Source organism: Carassius auratus, chromosome 25 (assembly GCF_003368295.1).
Source record: "Carassius auratus strain Wakin chromosome 25, ASM336829v1, whole genome shotgun sequence".
NCBI classification, from domain to species: domain Eukaryota; kingdom Metazoa; phylum Chordata; class Actinopteri; order Cypriniformes; family Cyprinidae; genus Carassius; species Carassius auratus.
The window spans coordinates 13,063,821-13,087,580 of record NC_039267.1 but is presented as its reverse complement, the minus strand read 5'-3'; the positions used below and the strand labels follow the sequence as shown (position 1 = coordinate 13,087,580).

Below are 23,760 nucleotides of genomic sequence, written 5' to 3'. Positions count from 1 at the left end.
AAACCAAACTCTTCATATATATATATATATATATATATATATATATATATATATATATATATATATATATATATATATATATATATATATATATAGTAAATGTGTTTATATAACTATAATCAACTCAACTATATTTAAAGCCATTTTAAATACAGTAATAATGCTTTCAAAAAGAACATTTTTATTTTAATTAAATAATAATAATAATAAGTTTTTAGATATTCGTTTTTAATGACCATACTAAGGTGCATCATTTCCACTTTAGTCTGGTAAAACTTTATATTGTGGTTACAGATTATGTTCTTGTTTTCTTTTCATTTAATAATTCATATTACCACTATACTGAAAAATAAGCCTTATAAACAAATGCCTGCTTGACAAACATTGCTAATAAAGTAGCATTATTAGCAGGCTACACAACAAACAGATAACAAGACTTTACGGGTCGGTTGCTGTGTGACATCTCAGCAGATCCCTCGAGGCGAGCGCATTTCACTCACACTTTGAAAACGCTGATTGGCTCTGGCAGTTTTCATCTTGTTCCTTTACTCCATCGATTTCATTATGGCGAAACGTTCGGAGCAACGTTCACGTCTTTTGACAACCGAGCTTCTGATTGGGCCCTGATAAAATCTTAATTCCCTCCCAGGATTTTATAGCTGGAGTCTCTCTGAGTGTGTGTTTGTGAATCTGTGCATTGCATTTGCAAGGCTGACGGATGCTCCCGAAGCCCGGAGGTGATTCATCCAAGGCCAACTGCTCATGGAGGAAGATTGACAGGCTTCCTCTTGCTCATGACAGATGGGCTGGTTTTAGCCATAGGAAATAGGGAGGCAGTGGATGCATATAGTGTTGGGAAAGCTAATATATTTTTCATTTGCCACTTTCTGTTGACGGGGGTGCAAACTGGTTTTCTATTCCCTTTTTATGAAGCCTTAGAGGCGTGTGTTTGTTGTCGTGAGAACTATTAGATATGCAAGGTAAACTCTTATCTAACATAAGATTCAAATAGCATGTAAATTAGCTGGTTTAAATGCCTGATTTGATCTGTTTTTAGTAATTTTGTCTGTTTTATGGTAGAGGTCTTGACTTCTCGATTGTATTCAATAATTAAATTCACTTAACAAATGCATTATTGTTTTTTTTTTCTTCATTAAAAATGATCAGTAACTACCAAACAACATTTAGTCCAAAACTAGCAAGCCTGTCTCCCATTCTGGTGAAATTTTTTTTTTCTTTGTAACGTCAATAATTTTTTGACAGTTTCATGGCCCTTTAGTGGAAGTAGGTGTAATGTGAAAATTTTATTCAGAAGATAATACTGCAAAAGGCCTGCTTCTGTTCACCCTAAATTAACATACAAATACAATAAAATATATACATTTATAGAAAATTCATAGCTATTCCTGAGGCTGACATTTTAAATCGTATTACGAATTTTTCATTACTGCTATATATATATATATATATATATATATATATATATATATATATATATATATATATATATATATATATATATATATATATATATAATGTAACTATTCTCATTGTTTTTGTGGCACAACGATATATATAGATTGCAGAATAAGAAAACGTAAACAAATGCCTAAAGCCTAAGGTTGTTTATGCCTGCTGCACACTTAAAATCCTTCTGATATGAAAGTGATTTTTGATTAAATGTACCGAGATAATGTTTCTTTCTTCTCGTGCATTTCTCATTTCAAGCACAGTCATAAAACGTTGGTAATTTGCAGGTTTGTGATGGATGGGTTCGTCTTACATAACCCGGGCTGTTTGGGATGGAGGCGGCTTTCTTTAATTGCCACGTATTTCCTGCTTGCATTCCCTGGCTTTTGCTTTTATTTTTTATTTTTTTTACTTCAACCAGAGGCTACATTTGTAAATGCCAGCCAAATACCACAGGTAGCTGTCTGCTGGAGCTCGAGCGGCGTTCTGGCACATTCTGTGCGCTTGGCTGACGGTAATGCGGCCGGTTCATTTCCATCCCGGGCTTGATTCTGTATTTCACAGACGCACCATCAGCTGTTTTCCTGCACAGCTTCCAAAGGCCCGTGATCAAAAAGAAGCAGGATGTGCAGTGACTTCTACACACAATTGCTAATCACATCGAGTGCTTGTCTCTGTCTGAGACTGAGGGATGTGGCTTCATCCCATTTCTTCCAAGAAAGAGATTCATAGGCTTCCAGACCTGAGTCAGGGATTCACATAAGAGGGTCATCGTATCCCTGTTTTCCCCACTTCTCTCGTTCCAGGTCCTCTTTCATTTATGCCGTGCTTGGCATGGTGCTGTGTGTACTGTGTAATGTGCAACAGTACAAACATGAAAACCAGTAAAGATGCTACACAGTTATATTGTGGTACATATGCCTGCATGGAACATGTATTATTTATTTTCTTTATTGTGGTAATTTTAATGATTTGAGCCAGGTATTAACATGAAATCATGTTTGTCTGTAGTTTTTTTTCTTATAAATGTTTTTTACTTATAAGTACTTATAACACACACACACACACACACACACACACACACATATATATATATATATATATATATATATATATATATATATATATATATATATATATATATATATATATATATATATATATATTGTTAGAACAGGACAATATTTTTGGCCAAGATATGACTATTTGAAAATCTGGAATCTGAGGGTACAAAAACATCAAAATACTGAAAAAAAAAATCTTTAAATTTGTCCAAATGATGTCCTTAGCAATGATGTTTTAATATATATATATATATATTTATATATATATATACAGTAGAAAATTTACAAAAAATCTCCTTGGAGCATGATCTTAACTTAATATCCTAATGATTTTCAGTATAAAAGAAAAATATATCATTTTGACCCATACAATGTTCATTTGGCTATTGCTATACCCATGCTATATATATATATATATATATATATATATATATATATATATATATATATATATATATATATATACTTGTTCACTACTTATTTTAATTGTTTATTATTTTGAGATTAGATTAGATTTTAGGATTTAAAATATACAGTATTTTATAAATAGATACTTCCTATTTTTTTTCCTTTTCTTTTATTTTACATTACATAATAATTATTTCAGGTGTTATGACCCTTTAATTCACTGGTTTATTCTTTTCTTTTCTTTTTTTTATTTTATAGAATTTTTATTTATATCAAATGTAAAATTGATAAAATGTAATTTTTTAAATTACTTTAAATGTAGTTTACTTTAATTATTTTAATATCTAATTTTATTATACATTAAATGTTAGTCATTTGTATTTTTAGATGTTATAGCCATTTAATTTACTAGCTTATTTAAAAATAGCATTACCCAGTTTAATATTTATTGCTTATTTTTTAATATTTATATAAAAAAAAAAATATTTTATAAAATGGTTTTAATTGTGTAACTAATCAACATATTCGTATTTACAATTAATATGTAATCTTTCATTTTTGTAATTAATTAAATGTAAATTTTTTAATGAATATTTTTACTAAGTAAAAAATAATTATAATTGAATTTCTAGTATAAAATAGCTATATTTTGGACCATCACTGCTATGTAAAAACAAAGGTTTTGGTCATACTGTCAACCTCTAGTGCTCAGTGTTTTTTTTGTATCCAGTCTCTGTGGATCTAACTTCAGGGTTGTTTAGCTGTGTGATGTCCAGGCAGCTTGTTTTTGGATATTTAGACAGCGAGGAAAGGCAGGAGAGTGTGCCGCCAGAAACATTTTCTGACTGAATAAGTGCACAGTTCAGGGTACCATTGCGTAGCATGGAAAAATATTAGCAGAGGATAAGAAGTTGACAATAAATCCTCCTCCATTAGGTTTCCGTGGCCAGCCCGGGGTATTAGATCACGTTCAATGGGCCTCTTAGGTGACAAAAAGCATTTTTTAAAGCTGAAAAAGTGGTGGGCAGACCTAATCCATCTAGCGACTGCTGGAACCACACAAGAAACTGCTGTAGACATGAGGATGGCAGTGTCTATAATCAAGTATTCATGAATTTAAGCAAGCTTTTTTTGTGGTCTTTTGTTGTGCTTTGATTGTAGGAATTATACTGGTGCCGCTGTAGGGATTAAAGCTTCTCAACAGCACACAACGCCTCACACGCTCCGAGAGGAGAGCTAATGTAATGGAAATCTGTAGGTTGGAGTCAGAATAGGTGGTCATTACTAAAGATGCAATTAACACCTGAAGCAAATCAGTGAGTCATCGCAGGTAGCATGTGGTGATGCTACGGCAAAGTTTTATTATACGTGAAAAAATAAAACCTGATGGCTCATTTGTTGCTGGTAGAGAGTGTGCATATTATATAATGATTTAAAGGGATAGTTCAACCAAAAAATTAACATTCTGTCATGTTTTACTCACTTTCATGTGGTTTGTTCAAAAGATGATATTTTATAAAAAGTCACCATTGACTTCCAGAGTATGATAAAAATACATATATGTTTGGAACAGTTTTAGGGTAAATAATGTAAATAGAGTAAATAATGATTTTTTTTTCATTTTTGGGTGAACCCTTGTTAAATGGTTGACTTTTTACATTTTTGAAATATTACGTATTCCTTTTGAATATGCAATGTTTTTTAAAATATACATATTAGAATGTTTTCTGAAAGATCATGTGAAATAAATATAAAAAATGTTAAAAATGTTTTTTTTTTAATAAATATATTTTAATATTAAAAATATTAAAGTACAAATGTTATTTTAAAAAATAATAATAGATCACAATATTACTGTTTTTACTGTATATATGATCAAATAAATGCAGGCTTGGTGAGCATAAGAGACTTCTTTCAAAATCATTAATAAATCATTTCAACTTCAAATGCTTTTTCATGTTTTTCTGGAACCAGTGATATATAGTGTTTTTTTTTTTAGACTATTTTGCTTGAAAAAAGTTCCAAAGTGCATTTATTTGATAGAATAGAAATCTTAAGTCAAATAAATTCCTTTACTGTCTGTACTGTCTTTACTGATTTCATATTCAATTGATTTTCAAATAAATCATATCCCAAATCAACCCCAAATTTTGGAACAGTAGGATATAATAAATAAATTACCAGATTTTATAATAAATTTTTGCTATCAGAGCAGCATTTATCTGACACAAAAACTAACTGTTTTGAAACGGATATGTGAACATAAGTTACTAAAATGTAATTAAACTCCAGTTCCTATTCACTTTAACGGTAAATTTTGGCTACAGTTTTCTTCAGGAATGCACTTTTTGTGGTGTGTAGAAATAATGACCTAATATGGGTTTGCAATTACATGTGCGTGAGTAAATGTTGACTTAAAAAATTACTAAATAATTTTAGGTGTACTGTTCCTTTAAATTAATCCCTTTCAACACTAAAAACGAATCATTTAGTGGTTATTTATTTATTTTTGCTTCTAGACTTTAGATTTAAGAATCATTTATTGAATAGACCTGCACATCTCTCTCTTTAGAGTTTGAGAAGAACAGAGTCGTTTTGAACTATTATTAAACAATTTGTTGTTGTACTCTTCCCAGATGTTAATGTCATATAGTTTTCTTTCTGGCAGTGTCTGAATGGCATGAAAGTAATAATTCAGACTCACTCGACTGTTTTAGGTTTCAAAATGAGAAAAAAAAAAAAACTCTTCAAATGACTGAAATGGTAAATTATAATGCCGTTCACAGCCTGTAGCCAACCTGGCTGCAAACAATCTCACCATCATTCCCATTAACTCCCAGACCCCTCAGGATCTCACCATGCTGTATCTGCATCCTTTACCCAACACTAATTGCAAATATCCTATTTCAGTCAACCCGAAAAATAAAGTTTGACTATTGCCGCTCCACTCCAAATTTCTGTGTGTGCCCGGGGGGCGACTTATGCTAATGCCATCGCTAAATCGACAGCATTGCCTTTGAGAGCACAAATCCTGTTTGCTTCTTCATGCTGACAGAATCTGAGTGAGATGTGCTTGTCCTCGAGGCCTCTGGCTCATTATAATCCACTTAAACAAATTCACTCATTTGGGGTATCAGAATTAGTATGAGTGACGCTATCTTCAGTAATTAAAGCATTGTATTATCTTTTTTTGAGTATGAGGTTATCCGCAACAGCGCCGTTTGATGTCGAAATCACATTTCAGGTGAATAGATATCCCTTTCTGTGGCAGCATGTTGATAACGGCCATAGAGATTTAATTTAACAAATAATAACGGAAAAACTTCACGCAACTGCATCACAATGAAATTAACTTCCGTAATGTGAGACACGAAGCCACAAAAAGATTAATTTTGCATACTTAAAAATGTATTTCTTTGCATTATATAACAAATTGATGCATTATTTATTTTTTTTATTTTAGAGAAAGATGCATGTCAGGATTCAAATGATAAAACAAAGTAAATCTAAGCAATTCATTAGAATGATGTTTAATAAAATGGAAATACGTGAGCTTTGTGCACCAGTAGTGTATTACAAATACGTAACATTTACAAGCAGAAAACATACATTTTTGTACGTTTTTTATTGATGGTATAACATACAATTTAGACGTATTTCAACATTTAAAACGTACAAATCGCTACATATTTTTAGCTTAAAGACGTAAAATATTTACGTATCGTTTATATCATTAAGATATTTGTATCAATGCATTTTTATCATTTTATCAATAAGTGATTTAGATTTTTAGATCCCTAAACCTACCTCCAAACCTTAATCTACCCATTTTTAACCTACCCATTCAAACCTTAACCTACCCATTTTATAGTGAATATAAAAGGAAATAAAACACAACTGAGTGAAATATGTAGGAAAAGAACCATTTTAGTAACAATGTAGCATTCAAAATATTTTTTGTAGTCACTAATCCCAATCCTACCTCTTAAACCTAAACATATCTATTTCTGTACTGTATAAGAAAAACACAAAAGGTGAATGCAATTAGAATCATTTATTTATTGCAAAAATTAAGTACTTAACTTTTTAATAATGTCAAATTAAAGTTTTACTTTAAAGTAAATTTTAAATCAATGTTTTAATAATATTTTCTCATGGTTTAAAATTGTGTTTACTAACATACTAACGCACATGTAAATTATTTGATTATAATTTTAGCTGTAGTGTTATTCTTTATAACACTTAATATATTTTAACTGTTTTAATTTACAGCCACAAATGTTAAATTATGAATATTTTTAAATGCATAATATACAAGTTTCAGAATGCTTGTCAATATATAGGTCTCTTTAACTATATTTAAAGACAAAATTTGTTGAAATTACTTTTAAAGATGTATGGAAGTCCTACTTAAGTAGGTCAGAAAAACACAGCTAATTGCATTTTATCGAAATTATAGTAAATTCACAATTCACGTATAGTATTTCAATAATAAGTGCTCTATTTAAAGATATGCTGAAGTGTGATTCTGTTTCACAAGAGACAACTAAACATGTTCCTAGACGTTTAACAATATTGATTTAATATTAAGTGAGAGAAGGTTAGAGAGATAATGTGCTTAATGCATGTAAATAGATTATAGAGTTAAACTGACTGGGGACTGTCATTAATTGCATCCAGTAAGTGAGATGTAAGTGATCTAATCATTTAAAACATCTTCTTTTGTTTTGAGGAGTAGATGGATAAATTAAAAGAGACATGCTTTCAAAGACATGTGGTGGTGCTGCTGCTAATGTAGAGAAATCATATCTCACATTAAATGGCAAAATGTTGCATTACTTCCAATTTGTAGTAGTCATATAATGCAGGGAAGTTTTTAAATATGATTACAAACCATGTGGAGTGGTGTAGGGGGATTTTGCAAGATAAAGAGAACGTGGTCAGCATAGAGGCAGATTTTGTGCTTGATTTTGTAGTGGATGTTGGTTGCTGGGATTCCTGTAATATTGTCATTTTGTCTTGCAGCAGTGGGTTCAATGAAAAGTGGACCTCATTGCTTGGCTTTTTGCTGTAATTTGAATGTTGGTGGTGTTTGTGTAATAACTAACCTAGACACCCCAGGGTGAATGTACAGTGTGTTTTATTCATTTGCTGTACTACACTGACTTCAAGTGCTTTTTCTGCATCTAGTAGTGATGTTCTTTTGTGCAATGCTGAGTTTACATTTTGTAATTCTGACCCTGTTGTTTTAACATCTTCATTTTTAAAATCCAATCCAGGGCCCTCATTTATCAACAGTGTGTACGCACAGATGTGTGCGTAAGGAGTGCGTTAGCACAGTTTCATGCAAAGTGTGTAAATATAAGGACCAAATATTGATAAAAAAAAAAAAAAGTTTTCTCACAATTGCGAGTTTATAGTCAGAAATCGCAAGAAAATTGCAATTTCATTTCTGTAGACTTTTGTACCTCGCAAATTCAGATTTTTTTCTTGCAATTCTGACCGAATTGTGAGATAAAATGTCCAATTGTTAGGGGGAAAAAGACTGATATGTTCTCAGAATTGTGAGTTTATATCTTCTGATGCAGTTCTGAGAGATAAAAAAGTCACAATTGTAAGTTTAAATCTCTCTCTCTCTCTCTGTTTTTTTGCAATTGTGTTTATCACACAATACTGACTCTATAACTCACAACTGTAAGTTTGTCTCAAAATTTTGAGAAAAAAAAATAAGAGTCCGAATTAAGATAAAATTATCACAACCACCTTTTTATTTTTTTTCAACGGCGGAAATGGCCTCCATAGGATACATAAACTTGAAATTAATTGAAAGATTTCTGAATTGTGAGCTAAAAGTTGCTAATGTTTTTTTTTTTCTCTCTAAATCCAGTGGATGAAACAAGCTTCCATATTAAGGGATTGTTTAATAATAAAAAAAATATAATATATAAAAATAAAAAATAAAAAAATATGTTTTTTGCGTTTCACACAAAATAAAGTTTCAATGTGGGTTTTCGTAGTGACATGGATCAAAAAACTTGGTCCTGGAGGGCTTTACTCAACACACCTGCCTGGAAATTTCTATTTCATGTCTGATAAGACCTTGGTTAGCTGGTTCAGTTGTGTTTAATTAGGTTTGAAGCTAAACTCCACGACTGATTTTGGAGACCCCTGCCATAAAGTAACAATTTTTGGTTCCCAAAAGAGCCCTACATTGAACATTTCATAAAATAGCTTTCTTTCTTTATATATATATATATGGACATAGCGCGGAGATATTTTTCACAATGTCTTCTTTATTGTTCCACATAAGCACAAGCTCATATCTCTTATAAAGCACTATAGGAGCCACTGACTTGAAATAGCCATACACCTGTCCTGCAACAGAAACAGGAGCTTCAGATCTTGAAGACATCTTATCTCTCAGGAAAGTCTGGTGTTATAACATTATCAACAGTGGAGGCAAACACACTTCTAGACACACTTCGGACTGAACATTCAGTTCTCTGCCATCTCTTTGTTTCATCTTATCCGACCTAAAGCCGGTTTTCACTTCCATGTACTTCAGATGTGTTCTACCTAAGCAAACAGCGTTTATCAGCTTGAAGGGCATTGATATCTCTTCGAGAGGAACATTAGCGGATATATTTGTCTCCTCTTCAGAAACCACCGTTCTGTCACTTTCGGTCTCGCTGGTCTCGGTGCAGATGATTTAAAGATGGCTGCAATATGTCAACGGCGCCTTCAACGCTCATCCAGGCCAGAGTCCTTTGAAAGATTCAGGATGTGTACGGCAGGTGCACGCTCGGGGTGTGAGATGCAGGCACTAGCGAAAGCATGATTCCACACTTCGGCTAAGACAGCGGCCTCTGGAGATCAGAGGTGTGAGGCTGAAAATGGCACACAAATGGCAGTTCTCACATGCTGCGTGTTTGAGCGCCGCACAAGCAGGCCGCCCGAGCCAGAGTGAGAATTGCATTGCGAACTCCTAAGAATCGGCAGAAATAGTTGAGGGTTTCTTGTGGATTTAGTCACAGTGGGAGTGTAATTTTAGAATGAAAGGCAGTGGGATGACAATGCATGCGAGAATGACCTCGCCCGTGCGATATCTGTGGCTTCGCTCGGTTGAGGCTTATCTAAATCCACTGCTTGGGCTTCTGTACAATAGCCTTCAGATAAGGTGTCATCATATCAGTTTTAAACTCAGTATTAAGGAGCTAAAGTGAGTCAAATGTCATTGCATTCATACACTTGAAATATAGAACATCTTGTAGTCCATCCACCTCAAAAATATGATTTTTTATTATTTAAAATTATATACATTTTTAAATAACCCTATATTTTACTAAATAATCATAAGTAAAAAAAATATTATTTTATTTAATAAAAAAAAAAGTTATTTAAATTAGTTGAAGTCAACTGTGCATTATGCATAGTGGGAGTGGCCACTGGCTTTTGCTTATGAATATATAATTACTTGTCCCAGGCAAGGAATAAGAGCTTAAAAGGGCTATAAGTAGTTGTTATTGGTAATACTTATATAATATAATTATAGGGTCATAATTATGTTTTACACAAGTGTCATTTATGCTGTTTAAGATTAAATTAGGATGATTTATTTAATATCCATCTTCATGATTTTCTTTATAACGTAGCTGAATCTCTAATAAGTAAATGTTCTGTATATTAAAGCATTCATTTCAAGCTCTACCAGCATATTAATTAATTAAGTCAAACAGAAAAATAATAATAATCTGTGCATTATGCGAGAGTGGGAGTGGCCATTGGGTTTTGCTCATGAATATTTAATTGTCTCCAGGCAGGGAATAATGGCTTAAGGGGCAGAGAACCATTCAGTCAAAGGTTCTTTAAAGAATCATCACTTTCTTACCTTTTTATAATCTGAAGAACTTTCTTTCGCCACAAATAATCTTTTGTGAAACAGAAAGGATATTCGATGGCATCATAGAGCACCTTTAAGAGTAATATTGTGTTTGCACATTTTAAGTGCAATTTATGCTAATTTATATGAAATGATGATGTTTTATTTGATATCTATCATCATGGTTTTCCTTCTGACTTCTGAATTTCTACTGATCAAATGTAAAGTAAATTAAAGCACATTTATCACACATCTAACTCTATCAGCATCTAAAAGAGAAGGAAATTCACAGTTAATACTGAATTTTGTCACTTAGCCATGTTGCTTTAAAATGTAAGTTAATATAATAAAACATGAAATATCAGACATCAATTTTGGTTGAAGAAATGTCTTTAATCTGTAGTTGGATGTGCTCAATTTACTCCATATAATCAAGTTTGTGTATATCTAAAAACAAAAACAATTTTGTACTCACCTTGCATTCAAAATCCTTTCTTTCCTGAATTTATTTATTTATTTTTTTGCTGTTATTTATTTTTTATTTTTTAATAGGCAAAGTAGAGAGAAGACAGGAAATGCTGCCTTTAGTCACAGTGAGATTTTAATTTTAATAACTGAAAAATTAATTCATGGGGAATGTTCATTTAAGTGTCATATAGTTTAATTGAATAATTTGTACGAAGTAGTTTGTGTGCATTAAGTGGACTGTTATGAAATGTGATCCAGCTAGCCTAAAAATACTACTAGATTGATAAAATGCAAAAATGAGGACACAACATCACCAGTGTTGTTAATGGTAACTTAAACCAAAACTAAATGAAAATAATTTTCGTTAATTAAAATAAAAAACTAAGAAAAGTCTGTAATATAATATAATGTGTATTCCATTGTATGATAAGGTTAAAGGAAGTACACACAAAAAATACTGCTGATTTTCTGCAAGTACATTATCTATCTGGAATTTTTTTTCTTACTGTAATGTTGAAATAAAATTGTACAAATGTTAGGTTCTTTATCAACTGACAGAAATAAGTTTAAGTTGAAGAAATAACACGTGATATCACTTAAACTGAAACAGAAAAAAAACAAATATTACAAACAAGCAAAAAAAATAATAAAAATAAATAAATAAATAAAATAACATAACAAACTTACTAAAAAATGAACAGAAATATAAAAATAAAAGCTACTACTACATGTTAAAAAATACTGAAATAACACTGAACATAATGCACATCCTCTTTATTTTGTTGCTAAAAAGTGTCCTGTATTTGTTGGGAAGTGAAAAATAGAGAAAGAAATATGAAATCTTAAACATTTAACAAAACAAGGACTCGCAAATCACAACATCCCAGGAAGCCAGCAATGCCCCATGAGCCAACTGCTGTGACCTGTTATTAATGCTTTTAATGCAGATCACGCATAGGCCTAATAGATCAGTTCAGTCATCATAATGTCGTCTTCCCATGGCCAGACCGGAGGACGAGGATGATGACATCTGTCTGTCAAACAAATATCTCTGACATTTGCACAGCTTCCTCTAGGTGCCCCAGATCAAACAGCAGTAGCCGTGCATGAAGCCAACCTGAGAGACATCACGGTTGCTAAATAAATATCACCTCAGTAGACAAAACCTCCCATCGTGGCACGGCATTAAGACCATGAACCTGATGCTTATTTACATACAGCTTAGCAGCCAGATCTGATCTAACTTAATTAAATCCTGTTAAATATGAAGCATATGATACCTCCCGCAGATCACTAGTGCTGCTAATAAGATGCTACATGCTAACAGAAACACAGCATGATTTTAAAGCACACAGTGATTTCAAAATGTGGGTTTGATCTGTAACAATGTATAATTTATGTTATAGAACAAAATGGGAAAGTTTCTACAGGTAATGTTGACCACAGACAGTATTTTCCCGTCAGGAACTTCCTGAGGGAACTGCTAATGCTAATGCTAATTCTCTTCTCTTTGAGCTGAGCTACTTTGTTGGCAACTTGTAGCTCTGCACTGTTATAAATGTCCATTGAGGATGGCAAATGCATAATTTTGGCATTTGTGCACTTGTGTGTGTCGAAAAAGGCTAAGGAGGAAAAGTGAGAGTGAATGATTGAGCGCAAGCATCTCTCGCTCTGCAGCAATTTGTGTCCACTTCTGTTTCAGCGAGGGTTTTAAATAAAGGTCTACGGAGAGGTTAATTAGTATTGTCTGAATGTAATCTATCAACAGCGGGGCTTTTCTCGATTTGACAGCTCCATTATGGAAGCAAACAAAGATGGCTGTGTGCTTTGTTTCATAAAGATTAAAAAGATAACTACAGGTAAACAAAATGCTTTAATTTTCAGGCATGTGTGGCTTAAAAATTGCACATCATAAAATTGTATTTGTGGTAGATTGCTAATAATTCAAAGAGCCATGAACTGATCGGTGTGTTTTTGTAGCTTCCCACGCTCCAAGCTACTCATATCTCAAATAATTAGTAATAGTGAAGCTAGAGTTAGTAAAATATAACAAATTATAAGTATTAGATGAAAAACTTACATGTAAAAAACAATAAACTGAAATAAATGTTTAAAATTAAGTACTAAAATTAAAAACAAAAAAGCTAATAAAATAACAATTAAAATGGCAAACTAAAGGTTAATTTAGTATATTAATAAACAGGCCTTAAATTGGAATATTGAAATGGCTAAAATTAAAACTGAAGAATAGAGAACTCTAAATGACAAAAGCACACAATGAAATTACTAAAACTAAAATCTAAAAATATTAATAAATAATATATAAATAATACTAAAATAACACTATATTAGATATTATATTTGCAAACATCAATATTTGCTCTATTGTATAAAATCAATAAGGATCTCAAGAGGATTGCAGTAGTTGAGTTATGGAAGTAAAGTTTCCAAAACTTTTTTTTATTTTTATAATTTTTTTTATTATTAATCAAATCTAAGTAAATTTAGTTTGATTCAGTGTTATATATATATATATATATATATATATTTATATATAAATAAAGCCATTTGTATAAAAATGTTTTCTAATTCTGTTCATTAGATATAAATAGTATCTAAACATTCAGCAACAGATTTTAATCATACTATACAATATATCAAATTTTAATTAACACTTTCCTTAAAGCCTTTATGTATAATGCATTATAAAAGTAGTTTTAGTGCATTAATTATGCCTTTTAATCTCATGAATAATTATAACCACACACACACAAAAAAAAAAACACTTTCAATTAATTGTTACACTAAGCATTTTAAATTACATAAAATGTTATCAAATGTTATACTTATAAATGCCTATGTCAATAGTTTAATATGATACAGTTGTTCAGTAAAATGCACTATGGTTTATGGGACTATAGTTCATGGTCTTTTACTTTTTATACCAACTTTCAAGTACATTTAGATTAAAAAAAAATAATTGTGATTAATCTCAGAACTGGCGGATTTGGTTCAAGGCTTTAATGAAGAATATTTGAAATCCTGAAAAAACGTATGAATAGTGGAGAATGAACAGTGAAAGTACTATAACCAAGGTCAATGAGAAAGCGGGCGATCGCTGTTGGAACAAAACAACTAGTAACTCTTTTCCTGTTGCAGGTATCTCTAAGACTGAGAGGAATGTCTGTATGTAGTCTATTCGATTAGAGCAGCACTGCACTTTGTAGGTAATAAGGAGTGCAAAACACATGCTACATCCCTTGAGAAATCTAGAAAATCCCAAAGACTTTCTTCCGCTTCCTCACGCTCATCTCTCAGACACAAGACGCCTGAGACGTCTGGAGATGACAGTAGCGCTCATGTCCGTCATACTCATTGCAGGCCTGGAAAAGCAAAAGCACAGACAGTAAAATGATCCTGCCATCTGCACAGCCGTCAGTTGTAGCTGATGCTGCAATCATGTGTTGCAATTGCTGCAAATCATCTTTGCGTTCTTGAACTTCTGAAACTTTCTCATAAATGTAGTACAGATAAGTCGGATATTGAAGACGCTTTAGGTTTTCCTTGCCTTACATCACATTGTAAAAAAATAAAAAATAAAATACAGTGAAATATATATTATTATATGTATAGTGTATAAATCTAAAATGCAAGAGTGTAAGTGTGTGTGTGTGTGTGTAAAATAAAATATAAAATAATTAAATGGCAAAATTTAACAGTTCATGCATCAAGCTTTTTTTGGACGCAAGAGTAATCCAAAGAGTTATGGGTTCTTAACTCCATATAATTTCCAATGGAAATTGCTCACTACTATGCACCTCTAAATTGCATTGTATAAAGAAATATTATTGCAGTGCTGATGAAGGTTAATGTGTTTCTCCCCATCAGCAATATTATATTATTTTATGGAAAGTATGGCATTTGATTTCCCTTATGGCCGCTCTCAAAAGTCTTAGGTTTCAGTCTCCTGCATCTCTTTTGTGGCTCTGTAAAATAATATTAAACTGGAAACATGAGCGTGAAATTAAGTTCTACAGGCATCATTTCTGAGTCTAACCTTTGCTATGCACCAAAATTCAAAACACTGTAGGCTGAAGTCTGAAAGGAAGCATCTGAAGGGACAGAGAGACACTGTCTTTCTTGAGCTCCTTAAAGTTTCTGTCATTCGCTTGAGCTGCTGAATGAAATGTTCCCAAGCAAACCTTCAGGGCAGAGTTTAAACAGTTTTAAAGAGGCTGCCTCGTTTTAAAAGTTACTCCATGCACCATCCATCTGGCCTTTCTCTGACGAACAGATAAACATAGGAAATTCATGTGCGCACTGTAATCGTTTGAGACGAAGATGGCATTTAAGCGTCAAATTTGCATGTGAAAGCATGTCATTACATGAGAAATGTTGTGAAACCATACAAAAAGCACATATGAATTAATCTGACATCTTTCGACAGCGTTCGCAACCACATTCAGACCCTCTGTTTGTGAATGAACAAAAACGGGTTTACAGTCATGCACGTACAATGGATCTCTATGAGGAAAGACTTTCTAAGCAGAAATGTGAAGCTTGTGTTGTTGTGACTGCCCTTACATGAATTATGAAGTTAAAAATAGTAATGTTTGATCAATTAAGTTGTCTTAATCACACTTTTTGATGTGGGACTACATTTGTGTATGAACTTCTGGTTTATTAACCATCATATTTCATCATGGATAGTTCCTTTTGTGATAAATTGTTATTTTAACATATTATACTATTTCTAAGGGCTCTAAATTATCAACAAACTATGCTGAAAAAGCCTGTTTTATTTTATTTTATTTTATTTTATTTTATTTTATTTTATTTTATTTTAGGAATTGCTGTTGAAGAGAGAGATTTATAATTCATTCATTATTAAATAATAATTTATGATAATATTTTATGTATATATTTTTTATTTAAACTATATTATTTATTTTATTTTATTAAAGTTTTTTATTTTATTTTATTTATTATTTTAAGTACTGTAGAATCATTATTCATTATTGTTAATACATTTTATTTTATTTATATTTTATTATTTCATTTTATTTGAGATATATCACTATTATTTCATATATCTGGCTTTAATAACATTTTTACAAACTAAAAGAAGATTTCTTGATTTTTCCCGTACAGTGAAAGCCAATGGGAATCAATATTATATGGATTTAACCTGAAATGGTGTTTAACCTACAGCAGTAAGGAATATCACACAATTTTGTGATTTAACACCACAATAATCACGAGACAAAAGGTTTATTTTTAAGGTGTGAAGTCTAGTGTTGGCATTCGTGCTGCACGTTCAATATAACACTCCCCAGAAATAACACACACACACATCTGTTTCACAGACATGTTCGCCCATGTCAACACATCTATGACACTTGTATTTACAAGCTTGCGATCCGGGGTTGTGGGTGAAAAAGCGCAGGCACCCGTTCACCAGCCGGTGAGTGGCATTTATATTGGGGGCCGGTTCTCTCCTGCGCCACTGTTGCGGTGAATGCTGATGAGCGCAGCCTCTGGGGCTCCGGCTGACAGCCTGGCCTTTTGGCTGAGGAGAAATCAATCACACCGTCAATCGCCACCAGAAGCCATTACCCAGCTTGCCTGCTGGCAGGCTTCACCTCCATTCTTTGTACCACAACACGTACTTATTTGTCTTCGTTACCTGGTCTTGTTTCACCTTTAGCGTCACTTCACGGGCTGGTAGTCATTCACATCAATAGCTTTGGGCTAAAGCGGTTTTGGAGGTTGCAAATGTATTGCTCCACCTTTGCTTGCTTTAATTGGTTCTGCATTTTCCTCTTTGCTTTAGGCAGAATTTAATGATTAACTCTCGTGGAAGAGTCAATATTAGCTTCTTTTGGGGGCTGAAACTTTTTAGTTTTTTTTTACCACTGGCTTTTAAATGTACTCCCCATTAGGCCATCCAAAAGATGAGTTTGTTTCCTCATCAAAGCAGATTTTGAGAAACTTGGCATTATATCACTTTCTCACCAATGGATCCTCTGCAGTGAATGGGTGCCGTCAGAACGAGAGTCAAAACAGCTGATAAAAACATCATTATAATCCACAAGTAATCCACACCACTCCAGTCCATCAATGAACGTCTTTTGAAGCAAACGCTGTGTTTGCACGAAACAAATTCATAAGGTGTTTTTACTTCAAACCATCGTTTCTCGCCAATTAACATGCCCATAATCCATAATAACTCTTCCTCCAGTGAAAACAATCCATCCTCGTTTGTTTAAAGCTGTTTTGGATTGTTTCCGCTTGTAGGCATTAATTAATCTGTGCATATTTCTCTCCTGATTCAGGCGAGACAAGTTTTTCACTGGAGAAAGCAAATATTATGGATAGAGGACTCATATTTTAGCTCAAAGTAATGGTTTAAAGTTAAAACGCTTCAATTATGTATTTGTCAGGCAGCTTTCACTTCAGTACTTGTTTATGGATGGACTCGAGTCATGTAGATTATTTATTCTGATAATGTTTTTATCATCTGTTTGAACTCTCATTCTGACGGCACCCATTCACTGCAGAGGATCCATTGGTTTTTGTTTTGATGACGAAACAAACTCATCTACATCTTGGATGGCCTGAAGGTAAATAAGTTGTCAGCTAATTAAATTTTTTTGGATGAACTATTCCTTATATTTTCAGCTCTGGATTAGAAAATGTGATCTTTAAAATCTGTCCTGCGTTTGTTCTTTCTCTGCTTTAACAGATCCCTCAGATCAGCTATGCATCCACAGCGCCGGAGCTGAGTGATAACACCCGGTACGACTTTTTCTCCCGGGTTGTGCCGCCCGACTCCTACCAGGCCCAGGCCATGCTGGACATCGTGACCGCCATGGGCTGGAACTACGTCTCCACGCTGGCGTCTGAGGGCAATTATGGGGAGAGCGGTGTGGAGGCTTTCGTTCAGATCTCACGAGAAAGCGGTAAGCTTCCAGTGAACATTCTGAAATGTGTTTCTGTACGAGGGCTCCAGATTATCTTCTGATGTACGTCTCGCTTCACTGATCGCAACTGATTGACTGACTGAATTGAATTTCTTACCAAAAGTTCGACATAGCTTTATGTTCAAGGGATATAGTCTACACTTTGGCAGCATTTTATTTCATTCAATATTCGTTTGTGTTTTTAAAGGTTTGTTTTGTTTAATAATCCGAAATTATTTCGTCATTAATTTATTTTATTTAATCATGAAAGTTGAAAAAATTATTATTTTTTATTTACAAGAATTCATCTTAAAATTTTTTAGGGATAAAAAAACTTGATAAACAGCTTGAAAATCCGATTTCTACGTGTGGGTGGTAATTAAATGCTCCTTTTTACTGATTGGTCAGCCAAAAATCAAACCGTGCCATCATCAGTACGTCTGCAGTTTCCATGCAGCAGAATAATAGTCCTCTGCTGTTGCAGATTCTTAGTACAAACATTCATGATTTTTTCATTAAACAAGCTGACTAATGAATAGCTCGACTCAACTCATTCTGGGGCAGAGTCTAGACAGGGCTTTATTCTGTGTAGATATAAATTGTTTTCTTTGCATCAGCTGGGCATGGGAAGGTATGATATGACAGCTGTACCCAGCTCACCCAGTAAGTCTGTTTGTTTAGTTAATACATATTTAAAACACTAAGACAAAAAGGAAAGAATAATAAATTGGCTTGAGTATATACAGGCCTATAAAATTCACGCAAGAACTGTCATCCTGACTGACAACTGGAGAACAACAGATATTAAATAGCCTAGTCTTAGAGTTTTATAATTGATTATAATTGATATCTCAAAAGGATATGGATTGCAATGCAAGATTTTCATAAAATGTAACAACTTGCCTTTTTGATTTGATTTCTCACCACAGTATACCTTCAGAATCACGCGACTACATTCAAGCGCAGACCAGTATTGAGGTGCACCAAAAATAAACAGCAGTCATATTTAAAGAAGTTTATATTCTCACCCACATGTAGAAATTGAATATTCAGGTGTTTTTTCATTTTTTCTATTCATGAACAAAAAACAAAAGTTTCAGTTAAATTCTCTTAAAATGTTTTTTAATGTGTCCTGTTTTGTGTTTACTTATTCAGTTTTATTAAATAAAAAATAGTTTTCATTTTAGTTTCAAGTTTTATTTCATATTATTTAATGGTTTGTTTTGTATATTTTTTTTGTTTCATGTTAATGTTTTTTTTTTTTTTTTGCTTTTTGTTTAATGTTTTGTTTTGTTGTTTTATATTTTTATTCATGTTTTTTTTTTTGTATTGTTTGTTATTGTTTTGTTTCATGTCATGTCATGTTTTTTTGTTGTTGTTGCTTTTTGTTTAATGTTTTGTTTTTCCCTGAATTCTCCTTATATTGTTAGATAGTTTTCTTGTGGTTTTACTTATGAATTTATGGGTTGAAATCAGGGATGTAAACTAAAGGAATAACACAGCCATTATCAATCAAAAAATGTGTTCCAGTAAAAAAATACAAATAAAAAAAAATAACAAGATAGAGGTCCGGACTTATATGAAGATGAATAAATAATGACACTGTTTTCATTTTGGGTGAACTACTCCTTTAAACAGGCTGTATATACTACTGTACCTTTCAGATTTCTATACATGAATTAACTCTGTTTCAGCATAAATTACATTGTTTTTAATCAGGAATAGCCAAGTTGCTAAACATATCGCTATTAATATGTAAATGTGATGTCAACATTTTGCCGTTTATAAATAACCTGTTTTTTATGTAATATAAGAGTAAATGATCTGGTTGGACTGGGTTGGGAGTTGCATTGAGAATAGTAACAAATGCCTACATAGTCCATAAAAATCTTACTGCAAATAAGCAAGATTTTTCCCCCTATATGTCTTTTTTTATGCACTTTGATGCAAAAAAGGATCTTAAAAATGACATATTACACATTAGTGATTTATGGTACAAAGCTTCTTCTGAGTTTGCTGACCAGCATTGCCATACACAAAACATCAGTGAGACTGAATTACATGCTTTGACAGAGATGGAAGGGAAATTGCCATCTCAACAGAAGAAAGGTCAAGTAACATGAAAAAAATAAATAAAATAGGCTATATTGTAAGGACACGTCTGAAAACCTCAACCCCCACGATCCATTCTGTCAAAACTGAGCCATCAAAGTCAAGCTGAGCTTATGTTTTGTTGTCCATTATTCAGCGATTTTTTACAGAAATGAATAGTCAAGGAAATAGGAAGGTCAGGATGTAGAAGTAGATACAAAAAGTGTTCAATTGTGACCTCAAAGAACTCGCCATTTCTGAACTAAAAATCTGTATTCACACTCGCATCGCTTTGGATTTCGCTGCTTATTGCCGTTAACCCATAATTCACTTCATTTTACATCACATAGGTCGAACAGTAATGGCTCACTTTCCCATTTTCCCTCCCACACAAGCCTGCAATAATATAGAGCATTACCGTTAGCACACGTCCAGTGGAAACTACAATTACAGAGAAGCTTATCAATAAAGAGAGTAGAGGGAAAAGAATGTGCCTTGATATAGAGACATAATTACAGCCATAGGTCCGGTAATGGACTCGCCGCGCTGTCCCAGAAGAACATCATAACCAACCACATCATGGTCCCCTCGTGCTGCTTGATTGATTTATTATTTCAGTATTATTATTTCATGTAGACACGGACATGCCACGTTAATTATGTTGTAATTATGGAAATACAATTAAAGGAAGAGACACATGTGAGCGATTAAAATCGTTCCTCCAGGCTCATCAAGTATGTTTATCCCCCCGTGTGTGTGTGTGTGTTTGTGTGATGGCGCGTGCTCAGCTGTCTGAATGTTGTCTAGGTGATCATGCATTTTTCTTTTATTGAACATTAGGGCTTTTGTCTATTTCATGAAATAAATCAGTTCATTTGTTTTATACAGAGTTTATACTAATGAATAATTTTTTTTATGTTTTAAGATATTTTCTGCTAATATATTTATACAAATTCAGACATGCACACGGAGGCATTGTCATTTCAGATTTCTTATTTTATTGTATATATATATATATATTATTTACAAAATTATAAACACATAACAATTACTACATTTATTGCTATAATATTTAAAGGTACTTCAAGGCACATTAAAGCTGGGGTTTTCAAACTGGGGTCAATCGCATATAAAAATGCAAGAATAATTGAACAATATCAAATAAATGCAGAATTTGAGCTTATTAATGTTTCTTTCTGCTTAATAAAGTCTTGTCAGTTAATTGAAAACTTAAATTTTATTTCAGTTAATTGTAAGGGAAAATTTTCTAAGTTACATGTAAGTAACAAAAAAAAAAAAAAAAAAAAAAGAATGAAACTTAAATATAAAAAATAGAAAACAGATAAAATAACAAAAATGAAAAATGTCAAGAGCATGCCAAAAATATTAAACAAACTAACATTAGGATGAAAATTTATTTAAAAGGTAAAATTGTAATTTTAAATATTAATAGATACTATAAATAATACTAAAATAGCTCTGGATTTGATCCTACTGATATTTATTTTTTTATACACACAAATATATTAAATTCTTTATAACCTTTAAAATAATTGTACTTATCCAAATATATATATATATGTGCATTGTGCATTGTTCACCAATTGTGTAGCACCCTGTTGTTGATTGTCAGTCCCTCCAGAAAAACGCAATTATGCGATCGCCTGATTTAATGCATAATCAGCCAAAGGCCGCATTTTTTCAAATACGCCGCTCTTTTCCCGCATAAATTGCCGATTTCAGAAAGCAAAATATGCGGGGCTAGCATGATTTCATAATCCCTGTATTTTCGTTGCAAAAAACACACATATATATTAGCAGAAAGTTGAAAAATGCAATTATATTAGTAGTATGTAAAATTATTTACGTTGCAGTAAGAGATTGCAACTTAAATATTCTTTGATTTAGTCTGCTCGCTTATCATAGGAAGTAATAAGAAATTACTCTTTACATTAATGTAGTAGCCTAGTGAGAAAAAGGTGTTGGGGGAATCACCTTTTTTTCTCTTTTTCATCAAACCACAGTTTTTGCAAGTTCACGCAATTTCATTGCATAAAATTGCTAAAATATCCCGCATATTCCATCGCATTTTTTAAGAAAACGTGCCGCAAAATCAAGGATTTTTGCCCGCAACAATCACAAAAGAAATCTGTGTTTTTCTGGAGGGACTGGATTGTGACAGAAATTTCTGGACTTCACTGTATTTTTCTAACTAGCTTTATTGTAAGTCCACTGTTTAACTACTGAATGTTTGTACAAGCTTTGTACTTCATCAAATACGTCAGTGAAAAAAATAAAAAATAAAAAATTCAGTATCATATAGACTCATATTGACACTACTTTATCCTTCAAAGCAGCTAATTACACAAAAAGAACATTTGTACTTGTGTTAAAAATGCTTGTGTGTTTTTCCCCCTCAAAGGCCAAACAGTAAAGTCAACTCAACTTCATTATAGAAAATTCATAATGTATTCTATGTAAATCAGCCTTTGACACGATCTACACTTTCTTGCATTTGAAATGTGCCCCTTATCATGAGTTAGAAATGAAAACTGTCTCCAGAACAGTAATAACTGGCAGTTAATTATACTCTTGAATAAACAAGCAGTAACCAGATGCTATTAATTTTTCGTCTTTCTGCCTGATTGGCATGCAGTGGAGCCTTGCAGCGTGGCAAAGTGACCCTCTCCATCATTTAAAACCCCACTACATCATTACCTTAGTGTTTAGGAGGCCGTTCTCAATAGCACGGCAATGCAATCTCTATGTAAATGGTGCATAAGCAACAATAATCATGAAAAATTATGGCAATATACAATTTGCTGCTCAAGATAAAATAGCAGTTTTATTGAAAGGGAAAACAAACACTCGTTTTTCCTTTGGGAACAACCACGCGCCCATTCATGTTTGGTTTGCCGTTATGAGTTATTTAAAAACGGTACAATCTGTCTCTCTGAGATGTCTCATCAGTCTGAGTGATCTTGTTACATGATTGGAGAAACTGAAGCAGTGTGTGTGTGACTTTCTTCTGCTGTTTATGTGTTGTACTGTAGACGGTTTAGAGCTTGTTTATTACAAAACAGTAGATCATTGTTGTGCTATTTGATTTTCTTTTGGGAAAAACTTCAAATATTTGCGACTAGACATTTAGTAAGCATGTTTTGTCCAAAGCCGCAGAGTATTAGAAGTCCTAGTCATCCTTTGGATAGATGCATGTGTCTTTTTGTTCTCGCTGTTTCAGAATTGAAAGGAAAAATTCCTGTTTATGAATTTGAAATGGATTTGACAGAATGCAGAATTTCATGACTTTAATTTTAATTGAGCTGGATGCAGAATTGGTGTTTAATTTTTTTATTTAATGACATAAAATTTAAAAGGAATTCACATTGTCCTAGGACAGTCCTATCAATCAATCATC

At 32.7% G+C, this 23,760-nt stretch overlaps 1 protein-coding gene across 1 annotated transcript in view; it reads left to right on the top strand.

Annotated features, from left to right (window-relative positions):
* grm8b (glutamate receptor, metabotropic 8b) overlaps window positions 1–23,760 on the top strand; it is a 137,895-nt gene that overhangs the window by 26,146 nt on the left and 87,989 nt on the right. Inside the window, exon 3 of the mRNA XM_026202733.1 lies at window positions 18,035–18,251. Coding sequence (XP_026058518.1) covers window positions 18,035–18,251 — 217 coding nt within the window. The remainder of the gene's footprint in view (window positions 1–18,034; window positions 18,252–23,760) is intronic.